General features: G+C 48.1%; 1 protein-coding gene across 1 annotated transcript; it reads left to right on the top strand.

The window, feature by feature from the left end:
• The first annotated feature begins 5,489 nt into the window (after positions 1-5,489).
• Positions 5,490-8,717, top strand: LOC123106499 (uncharacterized). The gene is made up of 4 exons (XM_044528649.1): positions 5,490-5,576; positions 6,117-7,890; positions 7,979-8,097; positions 8,180-8,717. The coding sequence occupies exons 2-4, from the start codon at positions 7,794-7,796 to the stop codon at positions 8,630-8,632; spliced, it is 669 nt and encodes a 222-aa protein (XP_044384584.1). The 5' UTR covers positions 5,490-5,576; positions 6,117-7,793; the 3' UTR covers positions 8,633-8,717.
• Positions 8,718-19,329: the final 10,612 nt, after the last annotated feature.

Below are 19,329 nucleotides of genomic sequence, written 5' to 3'. Positions count from 1 at the left end.
GAAGGCTTAGCTACAGCCCAGTGCTCGCCTAAGTACAAGACATAACCCAATCTGCGAGTCGACTGCTACCTTCCCCTTTGGAGCTGCGCCGTGAATACAAGGTTATTCCGAGTGAAGATCAAGATCCACTCGACGAATCAAACCATGAAGATATTCAACGACAAATCAAGATCAGATAAAGCCTAAAAGGTCCCAGACCTCAGATCAAAGTACTCAAGCCCTCGGCTCGGCGGAGTTTAACGGTTACAAATCCACTCGGCATTCCGAGGCAAATTTAAAGTGAAGCATAGAAGTTTTTCATTCCTCAGGAGGAGGACTGGAAGGGGCGACGAACTCGTCCAAGTCGATCCCATCTGCAATACAAGTGGCAGCAGCAATAAAAGTCTCCATGAAGTCCTGAAAGTTGTGCTTCCTGGTATTGGCAACTTGGATGGCGGCCAACTTTTCTTCTCGCGCCTCCTTGCAATGGACGCGGACCAGAGACAGACATCAACACCACATCTAGCAGAAGATTTCTTCCATTCCTCCACTCGACCCGGGACTTCATTCAGTCGGACCATCAGGGACTCGAGGTCGTTCTGAAGTGTCGTTTCGGGCGAGAGTGATGTGTCGATCCGCGACATCGCAGCCTTCAGCCGAGCAAGATAATCAACAACGCTGGTAACACGAGACTCCAGTCGGAGCACGTTCATAGCAGCCTCGTCCTTCACGAGAGAATTGGCGGGATCCAAGCCTGGCTCCACTCGACTGGTTTCCTCTTCGAAGCTCTGGCAGAATTCTGCAAACGCGATTCAAGAATAAGACAGTGGCCGTACGTGGGCTCGGCAACTACAAGACAGCCGGGTTGGAATAATTACCTTCGAGCATGACGAACAGCTTCTTGGCGAGTCCTCCGAGATAAGCCTCCAGATCTTTTGCCTTCCCCGCCAGCTCGCCCGCCTTGTCGTGCAAAGCCATCTTCTCCTTCTTCAGTCGACTGGCATCTCGATTAGCTGTCTCGAGGGAAGTTTTCAGTCTGGAGTTCTCCTGTTCAAGAGCTCCGACCGAAGCCAATTTCTCTTCTGCGAGCTTCGTTTTGCTCGAGGCCTCCTTCTGTGCCTCTGCAAGGTCTTGATCCTTCTTCTTCAGAGCTTCCTCCAGTTTATCTGCGGCGCGTCGAGTGGAACCAACATCAAGAATGGACAAGAAAGAAAAGCCACCCGTTAAGAATGGAGAACCTCACCAGCCATACCGTTTGTTTCTTCTCGCACCTTCTTCAAATTCTCCTGAGCAAGCTTCAAGTTAAGGTTGAGTTGGATCTGCTGATTCTCCAACTCAGTATAGCGAGCTACAAGTTCGCAAGATTTCTGTAAAAAGAAAAATCAGTTGACAAATGTCCAAGATAAGTTGCTTCCGAGTAACTAAGAGACAATGATGACGTTTCTAAGACCACAGCTGAATCAAAAACATTCGTCTGTAGTCTCGGGGACTACACCCAGTGGGTGCACTCAGCGTGCCCCCACTGGTTCGACCAAAAAAAAGAGAAAGAGAGAAAAAGTCGACTACCCGCAGTCAACCGGATACAGTTCCACTCGACCTGGCCCGACCAAACCGAGTGAAGAAATACAGCTACAGCAACACAATGTAAAGACTACAGTCGACTGCCAGCGGTCCACCGTAATCTCGGGGACTACACCCAGTGGGTGCACTCAGCATGCCCCCACTCATCCAAGGATTGACAGACACACCCAATGGGTGTACAGATACAGATACAAAAGATCTTCGGAAAAGAGACTCTTCAAACAGCATATCATAACAGACCAAGTGTTGAGTCGACTGACCTGGACGTTGCTCTGATAGGCTTCTTGGCTGGTCTCCCGAGCCATCTTCACTTGCTCCATCATGATCCCCGCCTGGCGTATAGCCTCTTTTGCAGCAGCCGCTTGGTCCTCAGGGACGGGGTATGCGGCAAAAAGCAAAGACGGATCCGCAGTCGACGATGAGGGTCGCGCACTCGCCAGAGGAACGGCGAAGGTCACAGAAGCCCGAGTGGTGTCACCACCATCCCGAGCCACGGCCTCAGACACCGGAGCGGATTGGGGGGTCTTGTCAGCCGACGCCCTCTTGTGCCTCCTCACTCTCAACGGACCGTTGTCGTCGTCATCCGGGAGGTCGATAACATGAGGAGGGGCTACAAAGGAAAAGTTCAATCGACCAGGGTTGCAATAAATGTTTAGTCGACTCAAAGCGGAAACGTCAGTAATCGTACCAGGGTTGGAGGTAACAGCATCCTCCATCTCTTGGTCGTCGTCCTTGGCGGAGATCTCAGAAGTAGCAGCACTGCAAGCCTCGAAAGTCAGTCGGTTGGCTCAATGGATCGACCAAGGATCCGTCCATGGTCGACAAAGGAAAACAAGTTTTATTATTACCCAGAAATGGTGGGGACGTCCATCTTCATCTTGGGCAGAGCCTTGGGCGGCTTGGACGGCGCTGCGCGCGGATGCTTGGGAGCCTTTCCAGTCGGCGTAGGAGAAGAGGTCCGAGGGCGTTTCGACAACTGCCCAACAGGAGCAGTCGCACTACCACGCTCCCGCGCTGGATCATGTGTGAGCTTGGATCGCCCCTCCGGGCGGGGGGGTTCAACCTCCTCCTCCTCCTCTTCGCTGGAGTCGACGTCGTGGCCTCCCTCTCCTTCACCGTCGGACTCCCACTCGCCTTGATCGTCCCCGCTCTCACCTCCGCTCGCCTCCCCTTCCTCAGTTGGCCCCTGTGCCCCATTGGGCGTCGAGTACATCTCAGTAGTCGCCTGAAAAACAACAGGTGAGACAAAGGTCAATCGACCAACTCAAAGAAGACCAATGAAGAAAAACAAGATCTCAGTCAGGAGCATAGAGACATACCTGGTCCACATCGTACGAGTTGTCGAGTGGAATTACCCTCCTGGCTCCTTGGGGGTTGTCCTTGTTTCCTGTGATGCTTGACAGCCACCCCTCCTGCATCTCATCAGTGACCTCCTCCGGGTGGATCCGAGTGGTGTCGTCAAGACCCGAGTACACCCACATCGGGTGGTCATGAGCCTGGAGCGGTTGGATGCGCCTCCGGAGGAAGACCTCCAGCAAATCCATGCCCGTCACGCCCTCACGGACAAGCTCAACCACTCGACCGGCCAGCACTTTGACTTGGGCCCTTTCCTCCGGTGCCACTTTCAGAGAAGCAGGTTTTTCGGCTCGGTCGAGTGAGAAAGGAGGGAGACCAGTCGACTGTCCTGGGGTCGCCTGGTCCTGACAGTAGAACCAGGTCGCCTGCCAGCCACAGACCGACTCCGGGAAAGTAATGGATGGAAAACAGCTCTTCCCCCTCGTCTGGATCGCCAAGCCCCCGCACAACTGGATCACCTGCGTCCTCTCGTCACTCGACTTGGCCTCCTTGACCGATTGGGAACGATAGGTAAAGATGTGCTTGAAAAGTCCCCAATGGGGGCGGCAACCCAAGAAAGCCTCACACATGGAAATGAAAGCGGCAAGGTATACAATGGAGTTGGGAGTAAAGTGGTGGAGCTGCGCTCCGAAGAAGTTCAAGAAGCTCCGGAAAAAAGGATGGGGCGGCAGAGAAAACCCTCGGTCGATGTGGGTGGCTAGGAGCACGCACTCACCATCGCGGGGTTGAGGTTTGATCTCTCTCCCCGGAAGACGCGCAGCCTCGTGGGGAATGACTCCCCCCTCGACCATGTCATCGATGTCCTCTTGCCGGATCACTGACAGCATGCAATCGCCCTGGATCCAGCCCTTGGGCAGAGCGAACCTTGAGGAGGATCCGCCCCCCGTAGATCTTTTCCCCTTCCCCTGCGCCGCCGCCTTCTTCACGCGCTCCAGAGCGGAGGTCTTGCCCTTCGTCATCGTCGCCGGCGAAGTCTCGCACGGGCCTGCTGCGCTGGGGAGAGAACGGAGGTGGCGGAAGGACTTGCAAAGGGAGAGAGGAAGAAGAAAGGAGGAGAAGAGAGCGCACTGCTTGGAAACCCCGAGCCGGCGATTTATAAGGGGCTGCTCCCGAGTGGCTGACTGGTAGGCCCAGACTATCCAGTCAAATCGCGCAGCAGACGCGCATGCAGTACGTGGCGAAAAAGGCGACGCAGGGATCGAGGAACTTCCTCTTTATCGCTTCCGATTACTGCGGCCGCTCCCGTCCCGCGCGCTTCCCAAAATCCGAAATCCCACGACATCCGCGGGCTGCAGAACAACTTGTCAAAATGGAAGACCCCGCCCGCACCGATGCACGGTATGTCGCAAATAAAGAAATTCAATCGACGAAAGGCCTGGATGGATCAAGGCAACTGAAAAAGGTTGGCAACGTCATCCATGACGATTGACCCAAAACGAGGCGCTCATGTAGCCCAAAGAATCAGTCGGAAAGATCTCCAACTCTTTCCCCACTCTAACCTCGATCCATTCGGGGGCTAATGATGAAGCCATGTACCTAGGGTAGGGGCACAGACCTGTCCAAGGAGCCCTACCCTAGGACATCCCTAGAAGAAGTCACCTTTCAATTGACTTGAAGGTATCCCACTCGACGGATTCAAGACACTCGACCAGAAAGCTATCACTCGACCATGAAGCCAACCACTCGACCGCCAGGAGACCTGTAGTCACTCCGCAGGCAAACGGTCAGCTGTTAAGTAGTCTTTATGGTCATTATAGCACTTTATCAGGGGTGTTACCAGTAATGCCCAACCTTAAATGTACCTTAAACCCTGCATTACTGAGGGCATGAGGGGGCCGGCGAACTCTATATAAGCCACCCCCCTCCTCAGTATGAAGGGTTCGCACCCCTGTTATTCACACACCAGTAATCCAGTCGACCGCCTCCGGGCACCGAGACGAAGGGCTGTTACTTCCTCCGCGAAGGGCCTGAACTCGTACATCTTGGTGTGTTTACAACTTCCCAATAGCTGAGATCTAGCCTCTCCATACATACCCCTCTACATCACTGTCAGAGTTAGAACCACGACACAACTCGAATGAGTCTTGTCTGCTGTGTTCGGCCCGGCCGGATTTACTTTTACTGTATCTGGCGTGACGGTTATCGTCTCTTGTAGTGGGGCACCCTCGCGATCTGTAGATCGATCTTGCTTGCTTTGCTTTATCCTCCAATACGTCTCATAGGTCTAGCGTATTTCCCTGTGCCTTGACATTTTTCTTTGAATGGCGACGGGGTGCGACTTGAGCATTTGGCTGAAATCAAGCTTTTAAATATCGGTCGTATCGGCCGCAATATCGGCCGCAATATCGGTTTTGACTGCCCACCGATACGAAGCTATGTTATCTTTTCCAGAATTGTGTTTCTCAACTTACCGGCTGCAATATCGCTGGTCAGCCCGCAATTTCGGGCCGATACATGTCTAACCGATATGGACGATATGTAAAAGTGGCCCAATTTACATAAACTGGATGAGCCCAGCCCACAAACGTGCACAAGCCTGCCTAGTACTAATAGACCTAGGTCTTTTTCTTGGCGTACTAGTACACAGCGGTGGCGACGGCGGCGGCGGCTGCGATCCTGAACGTTTTCCCCTGGCGGCCGCCGGCTGCGACGGCGGACGGGTAACTACACGACATTCTGCTTTGCTCTCCGGCTGGAACCCTACTCCATCCTTGCCATTAGTTCCTTTGGCGTCCATCATCTGGAACGGTACAACCTTCTCTGGCAAGCTGCAAATCCACGAGCTTCAAGCAAGTAGTGATGGATGCTGGGTGCTGGCCCTCGTCTCGCTCGCCGGCGGCGGACATAGACACGCGCAAGCTAGTTCAGTTTCTACCACGCACACACGAAGCAGAGGAAAAACAGAGCACTTGTTCAGTTTTGAGAGAGAGAGAGAGAGAGTACAAATATATGCGCATTCAGGTTTAAGCAAACAATGCAAATGCGCATTCAGGTTTAAGCATAGAGTATGAGTGTGCATTCTGTCCTCAAGTCCGTATTGCCTCATTTCTTGAATGCTTCTTGCGTCTAGCACTAGTACACTATTTCTTTTGCTTATGGCTTATTAAGTGGCTCTGTTTTGTTGCGTCTAGTACTAGTACACTAGTTCTTTGTTCAGATTTATGGCTTATTAATCAGGAATATTTTTTGTAATTTCTTAGATCATCATGTCAGCAAGTGCGACTTCATCAGCAACACAGGAAGGAGTGTCAGCCAAAAATAAGCCAAAAAAGGATTCAGCTTGGGAGTATGCATTTTCGCCAAGTGAGAAGCACCCGAACAATGTTGGATGTAATTTCTGTAAAAGTATCTTCAGTGGAGGAATCACCAGGATGAAGCAACATTTAGCTGGATTGAGAGGCCAGGTTACCCCATGCACACAAGTTCCTCAAGATGTTAGGGATAAGATGAAGACTATCCTTGAGGTAACAGAACAAAAGAAACTAGATAAAGAAGAAGAGTTGAACAAACTTAGAAGTTAGGTTCATATTGCTGAGGAGGATGACGATGAGCAAGATCAATCAACCAATTTAGTGCGAAAGAGGTCTTTGAATAAAGGACCACTTGACTGTTATCGTTAGAAACCAGAAGAAGCTCGTGGAAAAGGAAAGAATTCTCGGACTAGCACTCAAACCACACTAAATGAAACATACAAGTTGAAGGAGAAACAGAGAGCTCATGAATACATTGCAGATTGGTTTTACCAAGCTGGAATTCCATTAAATGCCGTTCGCCTTGATTCATTCGATTTAATGATAGAAGCTATTGGACAATATGGCCCACGATTGAAGAAGCCATCTCCTTATCAGCTTGGCACTCCTTTTTTGGAGAACAGAGTCAGATCACTAGATGAATATGCAAATGCACACAAGGAGGCATGGTCGTTGACTGGATGCTCTCTTTTGACAGATGCTTGGACAGATCAACGGGGAAGAAGCCTAATGAACTTGGTATCTCATTCTGCTAGAGGTGTGTGGTTTCTCCGAGCTATAGATGCCTCTGCAGATGTTCATGATGCTAATTACATCTACTCTTTGGTACACTCATGCATAGATGAAATTGGTCCGGAGAAGGTTTTACAAGTAGTGACCGATAATGCTTCAAATAACATGGCTGCAGCAAAGTTACTAAAATAGAAATATCCTCAGATATTTTGGACTCCTTGTGCAGCACATACCATTGATCTAATGCTTGAGGACATTGGTAAGAAGCCTGCTATCCAGAATACAATTAAGAAAGCAAAGTCTATTACATGTTACATTTATGCCCACACTAGAGTGTTGTCTATGATGCGTTCTTTTACTGGTGATCGTGATTTAGTTCGAGCTGGAATGACTCGGTTTGCCACTTGCTACCTTAATTTGAAAAGTCTGTATGACAAAAGAAAAGAACTGAAAGAAATGTTCGGATCAACAAAGTGGAGCGACTCTAGGTTTGCTAAGCAAAAAGCAGGAAAAGTTATTGCTAAGTTGGTCACGGGCAACGATTTTTGGTCATCAATTTTGCGACTTATAAACTATTTTGAGCCACTAGCATTTGTACTTAGAAGGGTGGATGGAGATGTTCCTGCTATGGGTTACCTTTATGGTGATCTTGAAAATGCAAAAAAGGAAATTGCTGTCCGTTTTGATGGAAATGCAAAGAAATATGGTTTCATTTGGGATATTATAGACGAAAGGTGGAACGACAAACTCAAGACTCCATTGCATAAAGCTGGATATTACTTGAATCCATTCTTTTATTATGAGAACAAGGCAGAGTTGGAGGAAGAGGTTTTCGTCGCAGCAGTTGTACAGTGTGCAGGTCGCGTGTACCATGATAATGACAAATTATAAGACATGATTGTTGCCCAGCTAAATATGTACACTAATGGCACTGTTTCTTTTGGCTCTGCAATGGCTATTCGACAAAGGAAAAGTACAACTATTACCCTAGGTAAAAGCTCTCTCTCTCTCTCTCTCTCTCTGGTTTCAACAATATTTATCTTGTCAAATTTCTAACTTAAATTCGGTTATATTTGCAGCAAATTGGTGGGCGGCACATGGCACGGATGCAAAGGAATTAAGAAAGATGGCTATCAAGATTCTAAATTTGACGTGTAGCTCATCTGCGTGTGAAAGGAACTGGAGTGCATTTGAGAGGGTACGCACATCACTTACTTTATGCACTACCTTTTCATGTAGCGTATTGTGCTTCTTGGATCTTAATGGCTGCTTCATTTTAGGTCCATACCAAGAAAAGGACGAGATTAACACAGAAGAGATTGAATTCTCTTGTCTATGTCATGTTTAACAAGAGGCTTCAGTGGATGTATGCTCAAAGGAAGAGAGACCCATTAGCTGTAAAGTTTGTTGATGATGAACCACCGAATGAGTGGATTGAAGGGGAGGCGAGTGTTGAAGGGCAGCAGCAAGAAAACATTGTTGAAGAACAAGATGGAGAAGGAGAAAATGCATCTGATTATGATGGTGAACAAGATGAACCGGCTCAGGCTGGCGTAAATGAGAAGAAGAGAGCACTGAGCAAAGGATCGTCGAGCAAGTCAAAGAGAGCCCGCACCATGGAGGCTGAAGAAGAGTCTTCTGACTGTGACGAAGATGATACAGCCATGCAGTTAATGGATGATTCTTCAAGTGATGATGGAGAGAATGAGGACAATTTCCTTGATGATGACTAAAATCTACAATGAAGCGACTAGATCAATATTTACTATTATGCCCACACACACTTAATTGAAATATGTTTGAACTATTTACTCATGAATCGTGATGCACTTGAACTGGATATGGAGTTTATGACTTTATGTGTTATTTTTTTTCATCCTATGCTTTTTTTCTTACTGTTTTGGTTATTACATGCTTGAGAACCAATTTTTCGTACATGTGAATTCGGGATGCATGATGTGTGTTCAATTTTATCTCCATAGTTTACTCCATATTATATTAAAAATGCATGGAAAGTATAACACTTCAGATAGAAAATTATAGACCAATTTTAATTTCTGATATAACTACATATCGTCCGATATATCACCCGATATCCGATATGTCGAGGGCAATCCGATACGAACCCGATATCCGCAATTTTTAACCTTGGCTGAAATATCTCTCTATTGCGGCCGCGAGGTGGCCGATCAGCCGCGTCATACGCTGGGGATGTAGGTTTTAATGCTTCCTCCTCTAATCGGGGTAGCAACCTGCGCTTTGGGTAGCTCTTGGAGGGGCGTTCGAGTTCATATTCCTCGGCCGCAAGGACTTCAGTCCATCTGTCAGCTAGCAGGTTTTGATCAGCTCTGAGCTGCTATTGCTTTTTCTTAAGGCTATTCGATGTGGCCATAAGCCAGCGCTTGAAGCGCTCTTGTTCGGTGGGATCCTCAGGCACGACAAATTCGTCGTCGTCGAGGCTTGCCTCGTCTTCGGAGGGAGGCATGTAATTATCATCCTCTACCTCTCTGTCCCCCGCTCTCTCAGGAGGGCTGGCTTCTCCATCCTCCTGCGCTGAATCCTGCTGGAGGGAATTGTCTTCGGCACTGTCAGGAGTGTTATTATCTCCTGTGCCGGTATCACCATTTTTGCTTTGGCGGGACTTAGAGCGGTGCCGCTGACGCCGACGCTTGGGTTGCTTCTTGGAGGGGTCATCCCCTGCTGTCCCGTCGCCATTGCCTTCTTTGGGTGTATCCACCATATATATCATATGATGAGGTGGCTGTCCAGTGCCCTGTGGGCGGTGGTTCCTGTTCGTCTCTTGCATCGTCGTCCATACCGTCGATGTCTTCGGAGTCGAAGTCGAGCATGTCGGTCAAATCATCGACAGTGGCTACGAAGTGGGTGGTGGGTGGGCATCGAATTTCTTCATCATCCGCATCCCAATCCTGCCGGTCATAATCCGGCCAGGACTCTCCTGACAAGGAGAGAGACCTCAGTGAGTTCAGTTGTCGCCGAAGGGAGAGTGCTGAAAGATATCCGCGGCGGTGAACTCCATGATCGGCGCCCAATCGGATTTGATTGGCAAGGGCGCGGGTGGTTCGGGGTCCGGAGGAGAGTCCGACAATTTGGAGTCACAGGCCTCGCGAAGGGTAAGGCTGGTATTCGGCTTGATCGCCATTGAGGCTGCGGCCTCCATGGCGGGGTCTAACCACCCGCCCACGGATGGAGTAATTGACTCTGAATTGAAGGTCGGAGCGGTTGCAGGTGCGATCTCCTGAACACTCTCCGGCGGCAGAGCTAAATCATGCCCATCGTGACAGTGCGGCGCACTCGGCAGGGGCTCGAATCCGTCGAAGATCAAGTCTCCGCAGATGTCGGACGTGTAGTTTAAGCTTCCAGACCTGACCTGATGGCCAGGGGCGTAACTTTCAATCTGCTCTAGATGGCCAAGCGAATTGGCCCGCAGTGCAAAGCCGCCGAATACAAAAATCTGTCCGGGGAGAAAAGTCTCACCCTGGGCTGCATTGCTAACGATGATCGAAGGAGCCATCAAGCCTAATGGTGACGACACAGAGGAACTCTCAATGAAAGCAGCAATGTCGGTGTCAAAACTGGCGGATCTCGGGTAGGGGGTCCCGAACTGTGCGTCTAGGCGGATGGTAACATGAGACAAGGGACACGATGTTTTTACCCAGGTTCAGGCCCTCTTGATGGAGGTAAAACCCTACTCCTTCTTGATTAATATTGATGATATGGGTATTACAAGAGTTGATCTACCACGAGATCAGAGAGGCTAAACCCTAGAAGCTAGCCTATGGTATGATTGTTCTTGTTCCTACGGACTAAACCCTTTGGTTTATATAGACCCCGGAGGGGGCTAGGGTTACACAGAGTCGGTTACAAGGAAGGAGATCTACATATCCATATCGCCAAGCTTGCCTTCCACGCCAAGGAGAGTCCCATCTAGACACGAGATGAAGTCTTCAATCTTGTATCTTCATAGTCCAACAGTCCGGCCAAAGGTTATAGTCCGGCTGTCCGGATACCCCCTAATCCAGGACTCCCTCATAGAGGTTATGAGGGCATATTTTTTGGTTATGCTACAAACTCTCATGCTTACCGTGTCCTCAATAAATCCACGGGACTTATTGAGGAGATGTGTAACGTGGAGTTTGATGAGAATAACGGCTCCCAAGTGGAGCAAAGTGGCACTTGTGATGTAGGTGATGAAATTCCTCCTCAAGCCATAAGAAGAATGGGTGTTGGTTTTTATCCTACCCATTGAGGAACCCCTTGTGGCCGAAGGAGAAGGACAATGCTCCACTCAAGTGGAGCCATCACCAACCCAAGGCCCACACGCTTCCGAAGAACATAGTGAAGGCCCTCTACCTAGTGAACAAGATCAAGGGCAAGATCACTCTCAAGATGGTGGTGAACCACCACATGATGCCCAAGGTCAAGTTCTCACCTCCGAGCAAGCTCAAGATCAAGAGCAAGCTCAAGATCAAGAGCAAGCTCAAGATCAAGAACAAGCTCAAGACGGTGCTCAAGATGATCAAGTTTCCTCTCCTCATCTCACTTCCGAGGAGGAATTGGAGCGTCGTGCCGCCAAGATCGCTTCCAAGCTCACCACCAAAGGGCACATCATGGAGAATGTGCTTGGAAGCTTAACCAAGGGGGTAAGCACTCGTAGACAATTAGAAAACTATTGTGAACATCATGCGTTTGTCTCTTGTGTGGAACCACAAAAGGTTTATGAAGCTCTCGAGGATCCGGATTGGCCCAATGCGATGCATGAAGAACTCAACAACTTTGAGCACAACAAGGTGTGGAGATTGGTGCCAAGGCCAACCGGGAACCATAATGTCATTGGAACCAAGTGGATATTCAAGAACAAGCAAGATGCTCATGGAACTATCATTCACAACAAGGCTCGTTTGGTGGCACAAGGCTACTCCCAAGTCGAGGGTATCGACTACGGTGAAACCTTTGCTCCCATTGCTCGCCTTGAGTCCATTCGCATGTTAATTGCATATGCTTCTCATCATAACTTTAAGTTGCAACAAATGGATGTGAACAGTGCTTTTCTTAATGGTCCCATTAATGAGTTGGTTTACGTCAAACAACCCCCCGGGTTAGAGGATCCCTACTTTCCCGATCATGTGTATCAACTTGATGAGGCACTCTATTGCCTTAAACAAGCCCCACGTGCGTGGTATGACCACCTTACCGAGTTGCTACAAGATCGTGGCTTTGAAGTTGGGCTAATCGACCCCACTCTTTTTACTAAGAAGGTCAAAGGGTAGTTGTTTGTGTGCAAACTATATGTTGATGATATTATCTTTGGTTCCCCTAACAAAGCTTTCAATGAGGAATTTGCCAATCTCATGACCTCAAAGTTCAAGATGTATTCCATGGGAGAGTTGAAGTTCTTCCTCGGATTCGAAGTGAAGCAAAGAAGAGAAGGAACCTTCATCAACCAAGCCAAATACACTCAAGACATGCTCAAGAGATTCAAGCTAAGTGATGTCAAGCCGGCTTCCACTCCAATGCCCACCAAGTGCCAACTTGACATTGATCCTAATGGTAAAGTGGTGGATCAAAAGGTATATCGCTCCATGATTGGCTCCTTGCTTTACCTTTGTGCATCTAGACCAGATATCATGTTGAGTGTGGGAATTTGTGCACGGTTTCAAGCCACACCTAAGGAAAGCCACTATGTGGTGGTCAAGCGAATCTTTCGATATTTGGCTCATACCCCAAACTTTGGCTTATGGTACCCAAGAGGAGCAAACTTCAAGCTTGTAGGATATTCGAACTCCGATTGGGCGGGAGACAAAGTGGATAGGAAGTCCACTTCCAGAGGGTGCCAATTCCTTGGTTGCTCTTTGGTGAGTTGGTCTTCCAAGAAGCAAAGTTGTGTGTCTCTCTCGTCCATCGAAGCGGAGTATGTGGCGGCTGGTAGTTGTTGTGCACAACTCTTATGGATGAGGCAAACTTTAAAGGCATACAGTGTCATTTGTGACAAAGTGCCTCTTTGGTGTGACAATGAAAGTGCCATCAAGATTTCTCTCAACCCGGTGCAACACTTCAAGACGAAGCATATTGAGATTCGGTATCACTTCATCCGGGATCACATTAGGCGAGGGGAGATCGAGCTCAACTATGTCAACACTCATGATAACCTTGCAGATATCTTCACAAAGCCTTTGGATGAAGCAAGATTTCGCGACTTAAGGCATGAGCTAAATATCATTGATTCGAGCAATGTTGCTTGAACCCTTGCACACCCCACCATACTCAACTTGTTATCTTGTTTAGGTGTAGGCATGGATATAGGGGGAGTGGTGTTCTCTCAATGAACTCTCCCTCCCCCATTATGCATAAATTGATCAACTCTTTCACATTAGCCATTTTTTATGGTACTTGTGCTTCAAATACGAGTTTTGGTCATGGGCCCAAGGATAATTCTTCGCGGTGCCATACCAATTGACTCAAACATAGGTGTGTAGGATCGGAAGTATGTCTAGAGGGGGGTGATTAGACTACTTGACCAAATAAAAATCTATCCTTTTCCCAATTTTAGTTCTTGGCAGATTTTAGCTATCTTAGCACAAGTCAAGCAATCTCCACTCGATTGAAGCAAGCATGCAAAAGAGTATATGAGCAGCGGAAAGTAAAGCATGCAACTTGCAAGAATGTAAAGGGAAGGATTTGGAGAATTCAAACGCAATTGGAGACACGGATGTTTTTGGTGTGGTTCCGATAGGTGGTGCTATCGTACATCCACGTTGATGGAGACTTCAACCCACGGAGGGTAACGGTTGCGCGAGTCCACGGAGGGCTCCACCCACGAAGGGTCCACGAAGAAGCAACCTTGTCTATTCCATCACGGCCGTCGCCCACGAAGGACTTGCCTCACTAGCGGTAGATCTTCACGAAGTAGGCGATCTCCTTGCCCTTACAAACTCCTTGGTTCAACTCCACAATCTTGTCGGAGGCTCCCAAGTGACACCTAGCCAATCTAGGAGACACCACTCTCCAAGAAGTAACAAATGGTGTGTTGATGATGAACTCCTTGCTCTTGTGCTTCAAATGATAGTCTCCCCAACACTCAACTCTCTCTCACAGGATTTGGATTTGGTGGAAAGAAGATTTGAGTGGAAAGCAACTTGGGGAAGGCTAGAGATCAAGATTCATATGGTAGGAATGGAATATCTTGAGCTCAACACAAGTGTAGGTGGTTCTCTCTCAGAAAATGTGTATTGGAAGTGAAGATCTGTTCTAATGGCTCTCTTACCGAATGAAGAGTGGGTGGAGGGGTATATATAGCCTCCACACAAAATCTAACCATTACACACAATCTGCCAAACTCGGTGGGACCGAATCGTTAAACTCGGTCGGACCGATTCAGCAAACCTAGTGACCGTTAGGATTTTCGGTGGGACTGAGATGCAACTCGCTAGGACCGATATGGTTAGGGTTTGGGCATAACGTAATCTCGGTGTGACCGATTACACAAACTCGGTGGGACCAATTTTGGTAATAAGCTAACCAGAGAGTTGGTCAGGTAAACTCGGTGGGACTGATTCGCTCTTTTCGGTGAGACCGAAATGTTACGAAAAGGAAACAGAGAGTTTACATTGCAATCTCGGTGGGACCGATCGCTCACTTCGGATGGACCAAAACGTTATGAAGGGAAACAGAGAAATTGGAATCCCATCTCGGTGAGACCGAGATCCCTATCGGTGAAACCGAATTGCTAGGGTTTGTGGCAGTGGCTATGACAAATGAAACTCGGTGGCGCCGGATAGAAAGAATCGATGGGGCCGAGTTTGACTTTTGGTTTAGGTCAAAAGTGGATGTGGGAAGATGGTTGAGGGTTTTGGAGCATATCACTAAGCACATGAAGCAAGCGGCTCATTAAGCAACACCTCATCCCTCCTTAATAGTATTGGCTTTTCCTATAGACTCAATGTGATCTTGGATCACTAAAATATAAAATGTAGAGTCTTGATCTTGAAGCTTGAGACAATCTTTTGTCCTTATAATTTTGAGGGATCCACTTTCCTCATCCATGCCATGCCATCCATTGAGCTTTTCCTGAAATATTAATCTTGGAACAATGTTAGCTCAATGAGCTATATGTTGTTAGGAATTACCAAAACCACCCAGGGATAGTTGCACTTTCAATCTCCCCCTTTTTGGTAATTGATGACAACATATAGATCAAAGCTTCGACAAATGATAATAAGAGTGAAACATATCGTCGCTTTGAGAAGTATGTGATAAGCAAGAGCTCCCCCTAAATTTGTGCATATTTTAAGATTTGCTTTGGACTGCAAATGCACAAAGAGTTAGGATCATGGGTTACTCTTTCATGTCACATACATCTTGGTGGAGCGCTCAAAATGATAAGAATTAAATGCATGCACTCATCACCAAGCAAAGTGAATGATCAAAATAAGGATAAACTGATAGTAACATCCAACAAGCATTAAGTGTAGCTTATGATCAAACACATGATCATCAATGTCTCACAGATTAAGGCATAGTATCTCAAGCACTCAAAAGCAAATAAAGTTTCAACCAAGAAGACAAGAGAGAAGAAATGCAAACTCTCTCTCTCTCGAAGCCTATGATCTATACATTTTTCTCCCCCTTTGGGAACAAGTTACCAAAAAGTTCATAGAAAATGCATAGCACTAAAACGACTCTCAGGCTTGCTCTTCAGGTGGTGGAGTCCGGAGGACGCCAAGGACGAAGGCTTCAATAGACGTAGATGGAGCTGCTGGGGTAGGAGCTGGAGCTGGTGGAACTGAGGCTGTAGTTGGTGCAGAATATTGGCTCTGGTGTCAGGAACTGGCACTGCAGATGATCTCTGAGCTCTGGGCACTCTGGCAAATGCATCAGTTGTGGTCTTGCCCTTCCTCTCCTGCATATCATCCTGTAGTTGCTCCATAGCAGACTGAATCTCAGTTACTTTCACATCTAGGTCATAGAACTTTTGTTCCATGATTCTTTCCAGGCTCTCTTGGTTTCGAGTCAGGGTGGCCAATCCTTTCTCAATTCTCAGAGTGGATGCTATCAGGTAACCGAGCTGCTCCTGCTTGTTCTTCAAGAAGTACTCAGATGCCTCCTCTTGAGTTGGCATCCTGGCAGCGTTCTCCATTTTTGCCTTCTCCTTCTTTGCTTGAGCATGTGCAGATGATGGTTCATTCTCATTCATCACAACTTGATTGTCTTCAAAATCTGGATGGATGGGCAGGTGTTCCTTATCCAACAGATATATGTCTGTGCCCATCTTTGAGTTAATCAACTCCTGAATGTGTGGGGCATATCCACAACTCCTATTCTGACCAGCTGCTGTTCTCTTGATGGTCTCAACCATGAGGCTCGTCACCTTGAACTTCTGTGGCACATCAAAAATATATGAAGTAAATTTATTGCATGGCCTCTGATCATCTTGTGATCACCTGACTTGGGCAAAAGAGTGTGCCTTAGAATCCAGTTGATTGTAGGCAGCCCTGACAGAAGGAAGTGAACTGACCCAAACTTGAAATTTTGAAGAGCTTTATCTGGGATCTCCTTATACATGTTTGACATGGAATTGTGATCCATCTTTTTCTTGGCATAGATGTCCAAGTCATCTTCCTGTTCTTCTGGGGCATTGATCAGCTAAGCCCATTCAGCAACTGTAGATTGGTATCTAGTGCCTTCTGACACCCACACTATCCTGCCATCTGGATAGAAATGTGATGTGGAGTAGAATTGCATAATGAGCTCCTCATTCCACTTTGTGAGCTTTTGCCCAACAAAGTCTGCAACTCCACAAGCTTTGAAGCTGTCAAGCACTCCAAGATAGTGTTCTTCATTCTCCTTGATATATTCCCAGTCAACCCATCTCATGTCACACACTATGGGTTTCTTATCCAGCAGCACTGTCTCATAGAAATCTTGTTGTTCCTTGGTGTGGAACCTGTAATCCACAACAGTTCTTCTCCTTGAAGCATATTGATCTGCTTCTCTCCATTTTCTCAGACCTGAATCTCTCCTGAGTTTCATGTCCTCAGCCAAAGGATGAGCATCGATGTGGTCTGGGATCTTGGGCTTGAGCTTCCTGAGAACTTGTCCTTCTTCTTCAGCATCATCAGGCACTGGGGCCTTGTTCTTTTCAGCAGCAGATATGTTCCTGGTGTTTCTCTTAGGTGCACTCTTGGGCTTGGATGCAGCTTTGGGTGCTTCCTTGGGCTTGGATGAAGCAGCCCCTGACTTAATAGCATCTCCCATAAGCTTTTGTGCCTTGGGTGTTGGTGCAGCAACCTCTTCTTCTTCTTCATCACATCTCATCATGGAGGATTTCCCAATAACTTTGGCAATGGTCTTATTGACCCTTTCTTTCCTCTTCTTGCCTTCACCTCCTTCTTTGGGTTCAAGTGTGAACTCCACTGTCTCTTGAGTAGAGGCTCTGGCCTTTGACATGGGCTGTCTCCCTGCTGCCCTTTTGATCTTCAGACCAGGCTTTACTGCAGCTGAGCTATACTCCTTCTTGAGCACCTTCTTCTTGGATGTGGCTTCCTCCTCTGCCACATAATCCTCATCCTCAGATTTAGAGGTTCTCTTCTTGCTAGCTCTAGTGGCTGCCTTAGGCAAGTTGCTTGGGGTGCTCCTGCTACCCTCATCAGAGCTGCTAGAGGGACTAGCACCCTCACTCATGTGAACCTGCTCCTCTGATTTGTTCTGGCTGTCACTCTGATCAGACATGTTGCAAACTCTGACTGCTGACCCTGTGAATAGATTATAGATGAGATAGAGTGGATGAGCATCACAAAATGCAGAGATTTTTGCAAATGAATGAGTCAAAAACTTAGTTTTAGTTTTCTACAGAAAGCATTTCAGATCATCCGATTTGCAAACTCGGTGATACCGAAGCAGCTTTTGGAACCAAAACTAGTGAACTCGGTTAGACTGAGTCATAGTTCGGTGGCACCGAGACTGCTAGGGTTTCACAAAGTCCTGAACTCGGTCTCACCGATTTGTAATTCTCGGTCAGACTGAGAACCACATGTGCAATGGCCGTGGCCAAATCGGTGGAACCGAGTTCCGCAACCCGGTGGGTCCGAGATGATTTCGGCGGAAACCTAAACCTAAATTTTCGAATCGCATCTATTCCAAGGATTGTTTTGATTGGATATGAGTGTTTCAATTGTAGCAAGAATCATAAAGAACACAATGTGCTAGGAATCAGACGGGGATAGCACTTTGATCGAGTCCATACCCTAGTTCGGCGGTGAACTCGCTACGGCGGCAACGACGGAGACGAAATCCGTTGACAGCGGCGGAGACCAGCGACAGGAGGCGGCTGGCGAGGAGGAGGACGATCCGGAGACCCAAGAGGCAGAGCGAGCTATGCGCGGGCGAAGAGGTTTCGGAGAAATTTCCAAAATTTTGCCCGTGAGTATATATAGCCCGACTGTTGGGGATATAACTATTCGTAAGCCGCCCCCAACGGGCTGGGTTACACGAAGGCAATTCATCTTATGAAGCCCAGAAGCCCAAGACATGAAGATGGCGGTTCAATTAGAGGTCTAAGTTCATGAGTAATTTAAGGCCCATAGTAAAGCGCCATACGACGTGACTTGTAACATAAGGCAAGATTAACTAGTCACCGAGCCGGACTTGTCTATGAGCCGGCTGGGACTCTGAAGGCCGCAGGACGTCAACCCGTGTATATAAGGGGACGACTCGGCGGCGGCTTAGGGCAAGAAACAACAAGTCGAGAGCCAGGCATAGCGTATCTCGCTCCCTGGTTATCGAAACCTCATATAATCCCAACACAACTAGATGTAGGCTTTCCTTCACCGTAAGGGGCTGAACTAGTATAAACTCTCGTGTCCCTTGTCCCGATTTAACCCCTTTAAGCTTCCTAGTTGCGATGGCTCCACGACTAAGTCCTTGCAAGAGGACATCTACCATGTTAATTCCACGACAGTTGGCGCCCATCGTGGGGACAACGCACGGTGGATTTGAGTTCTTGAAGGGCAGCTTCGAAGGGCTCAAGGGATACGCAATGGGCCGGATGTCGAAGAGTCGTCGCGGCAAGATCTACATCGACGATGAAGGCTGGGGCCCCGAGGCTGGCTCAATTGAGTACGGGTACCGGGTCCCCTTTGGTGGAATTCACGTCTTCATTAGCCGGATTGGAGAATCGGCACCTGAGTTGAACGTCATGGAGGACGTCATCGAAACTACTCAGCGTGCGAAACCCGTCCGGACTCAACCTGTGGTAAAGCATGTCTTTGTGGGCTGTGTTCATGAAGAATCGTCTGAAGGGTCTGCGGCTGATGATGAGCTGGCAGCGACTGAGGGTGAGCCGGCCGCAGCTGAGGGCGAGCCGGCCGCCGGTGTTGAGGAGGAGTCATCTGCAGACGAGACAGATTCATTATAT

This window comes from Triticum aestivum, chromosome 5A (assembly GCF_018294505.1).
Source record: "Triticum aestivum cultivar Chinese Spring chromosome 5A, IWGSC CS RefSeq v2.1, whole genome shotgun sequence".
Classification (NCBI taxonomy): Eukaryota; Viridiplantae; Streptophyta; class Magnoliopsida; order Poales; family Poaceae; genus Triticum; species Triticum aestivum.
Note: the sequence above shows the minus strand (reverse complement) of the source record. Positions and strands in the feature narration are given on the sequence as shown.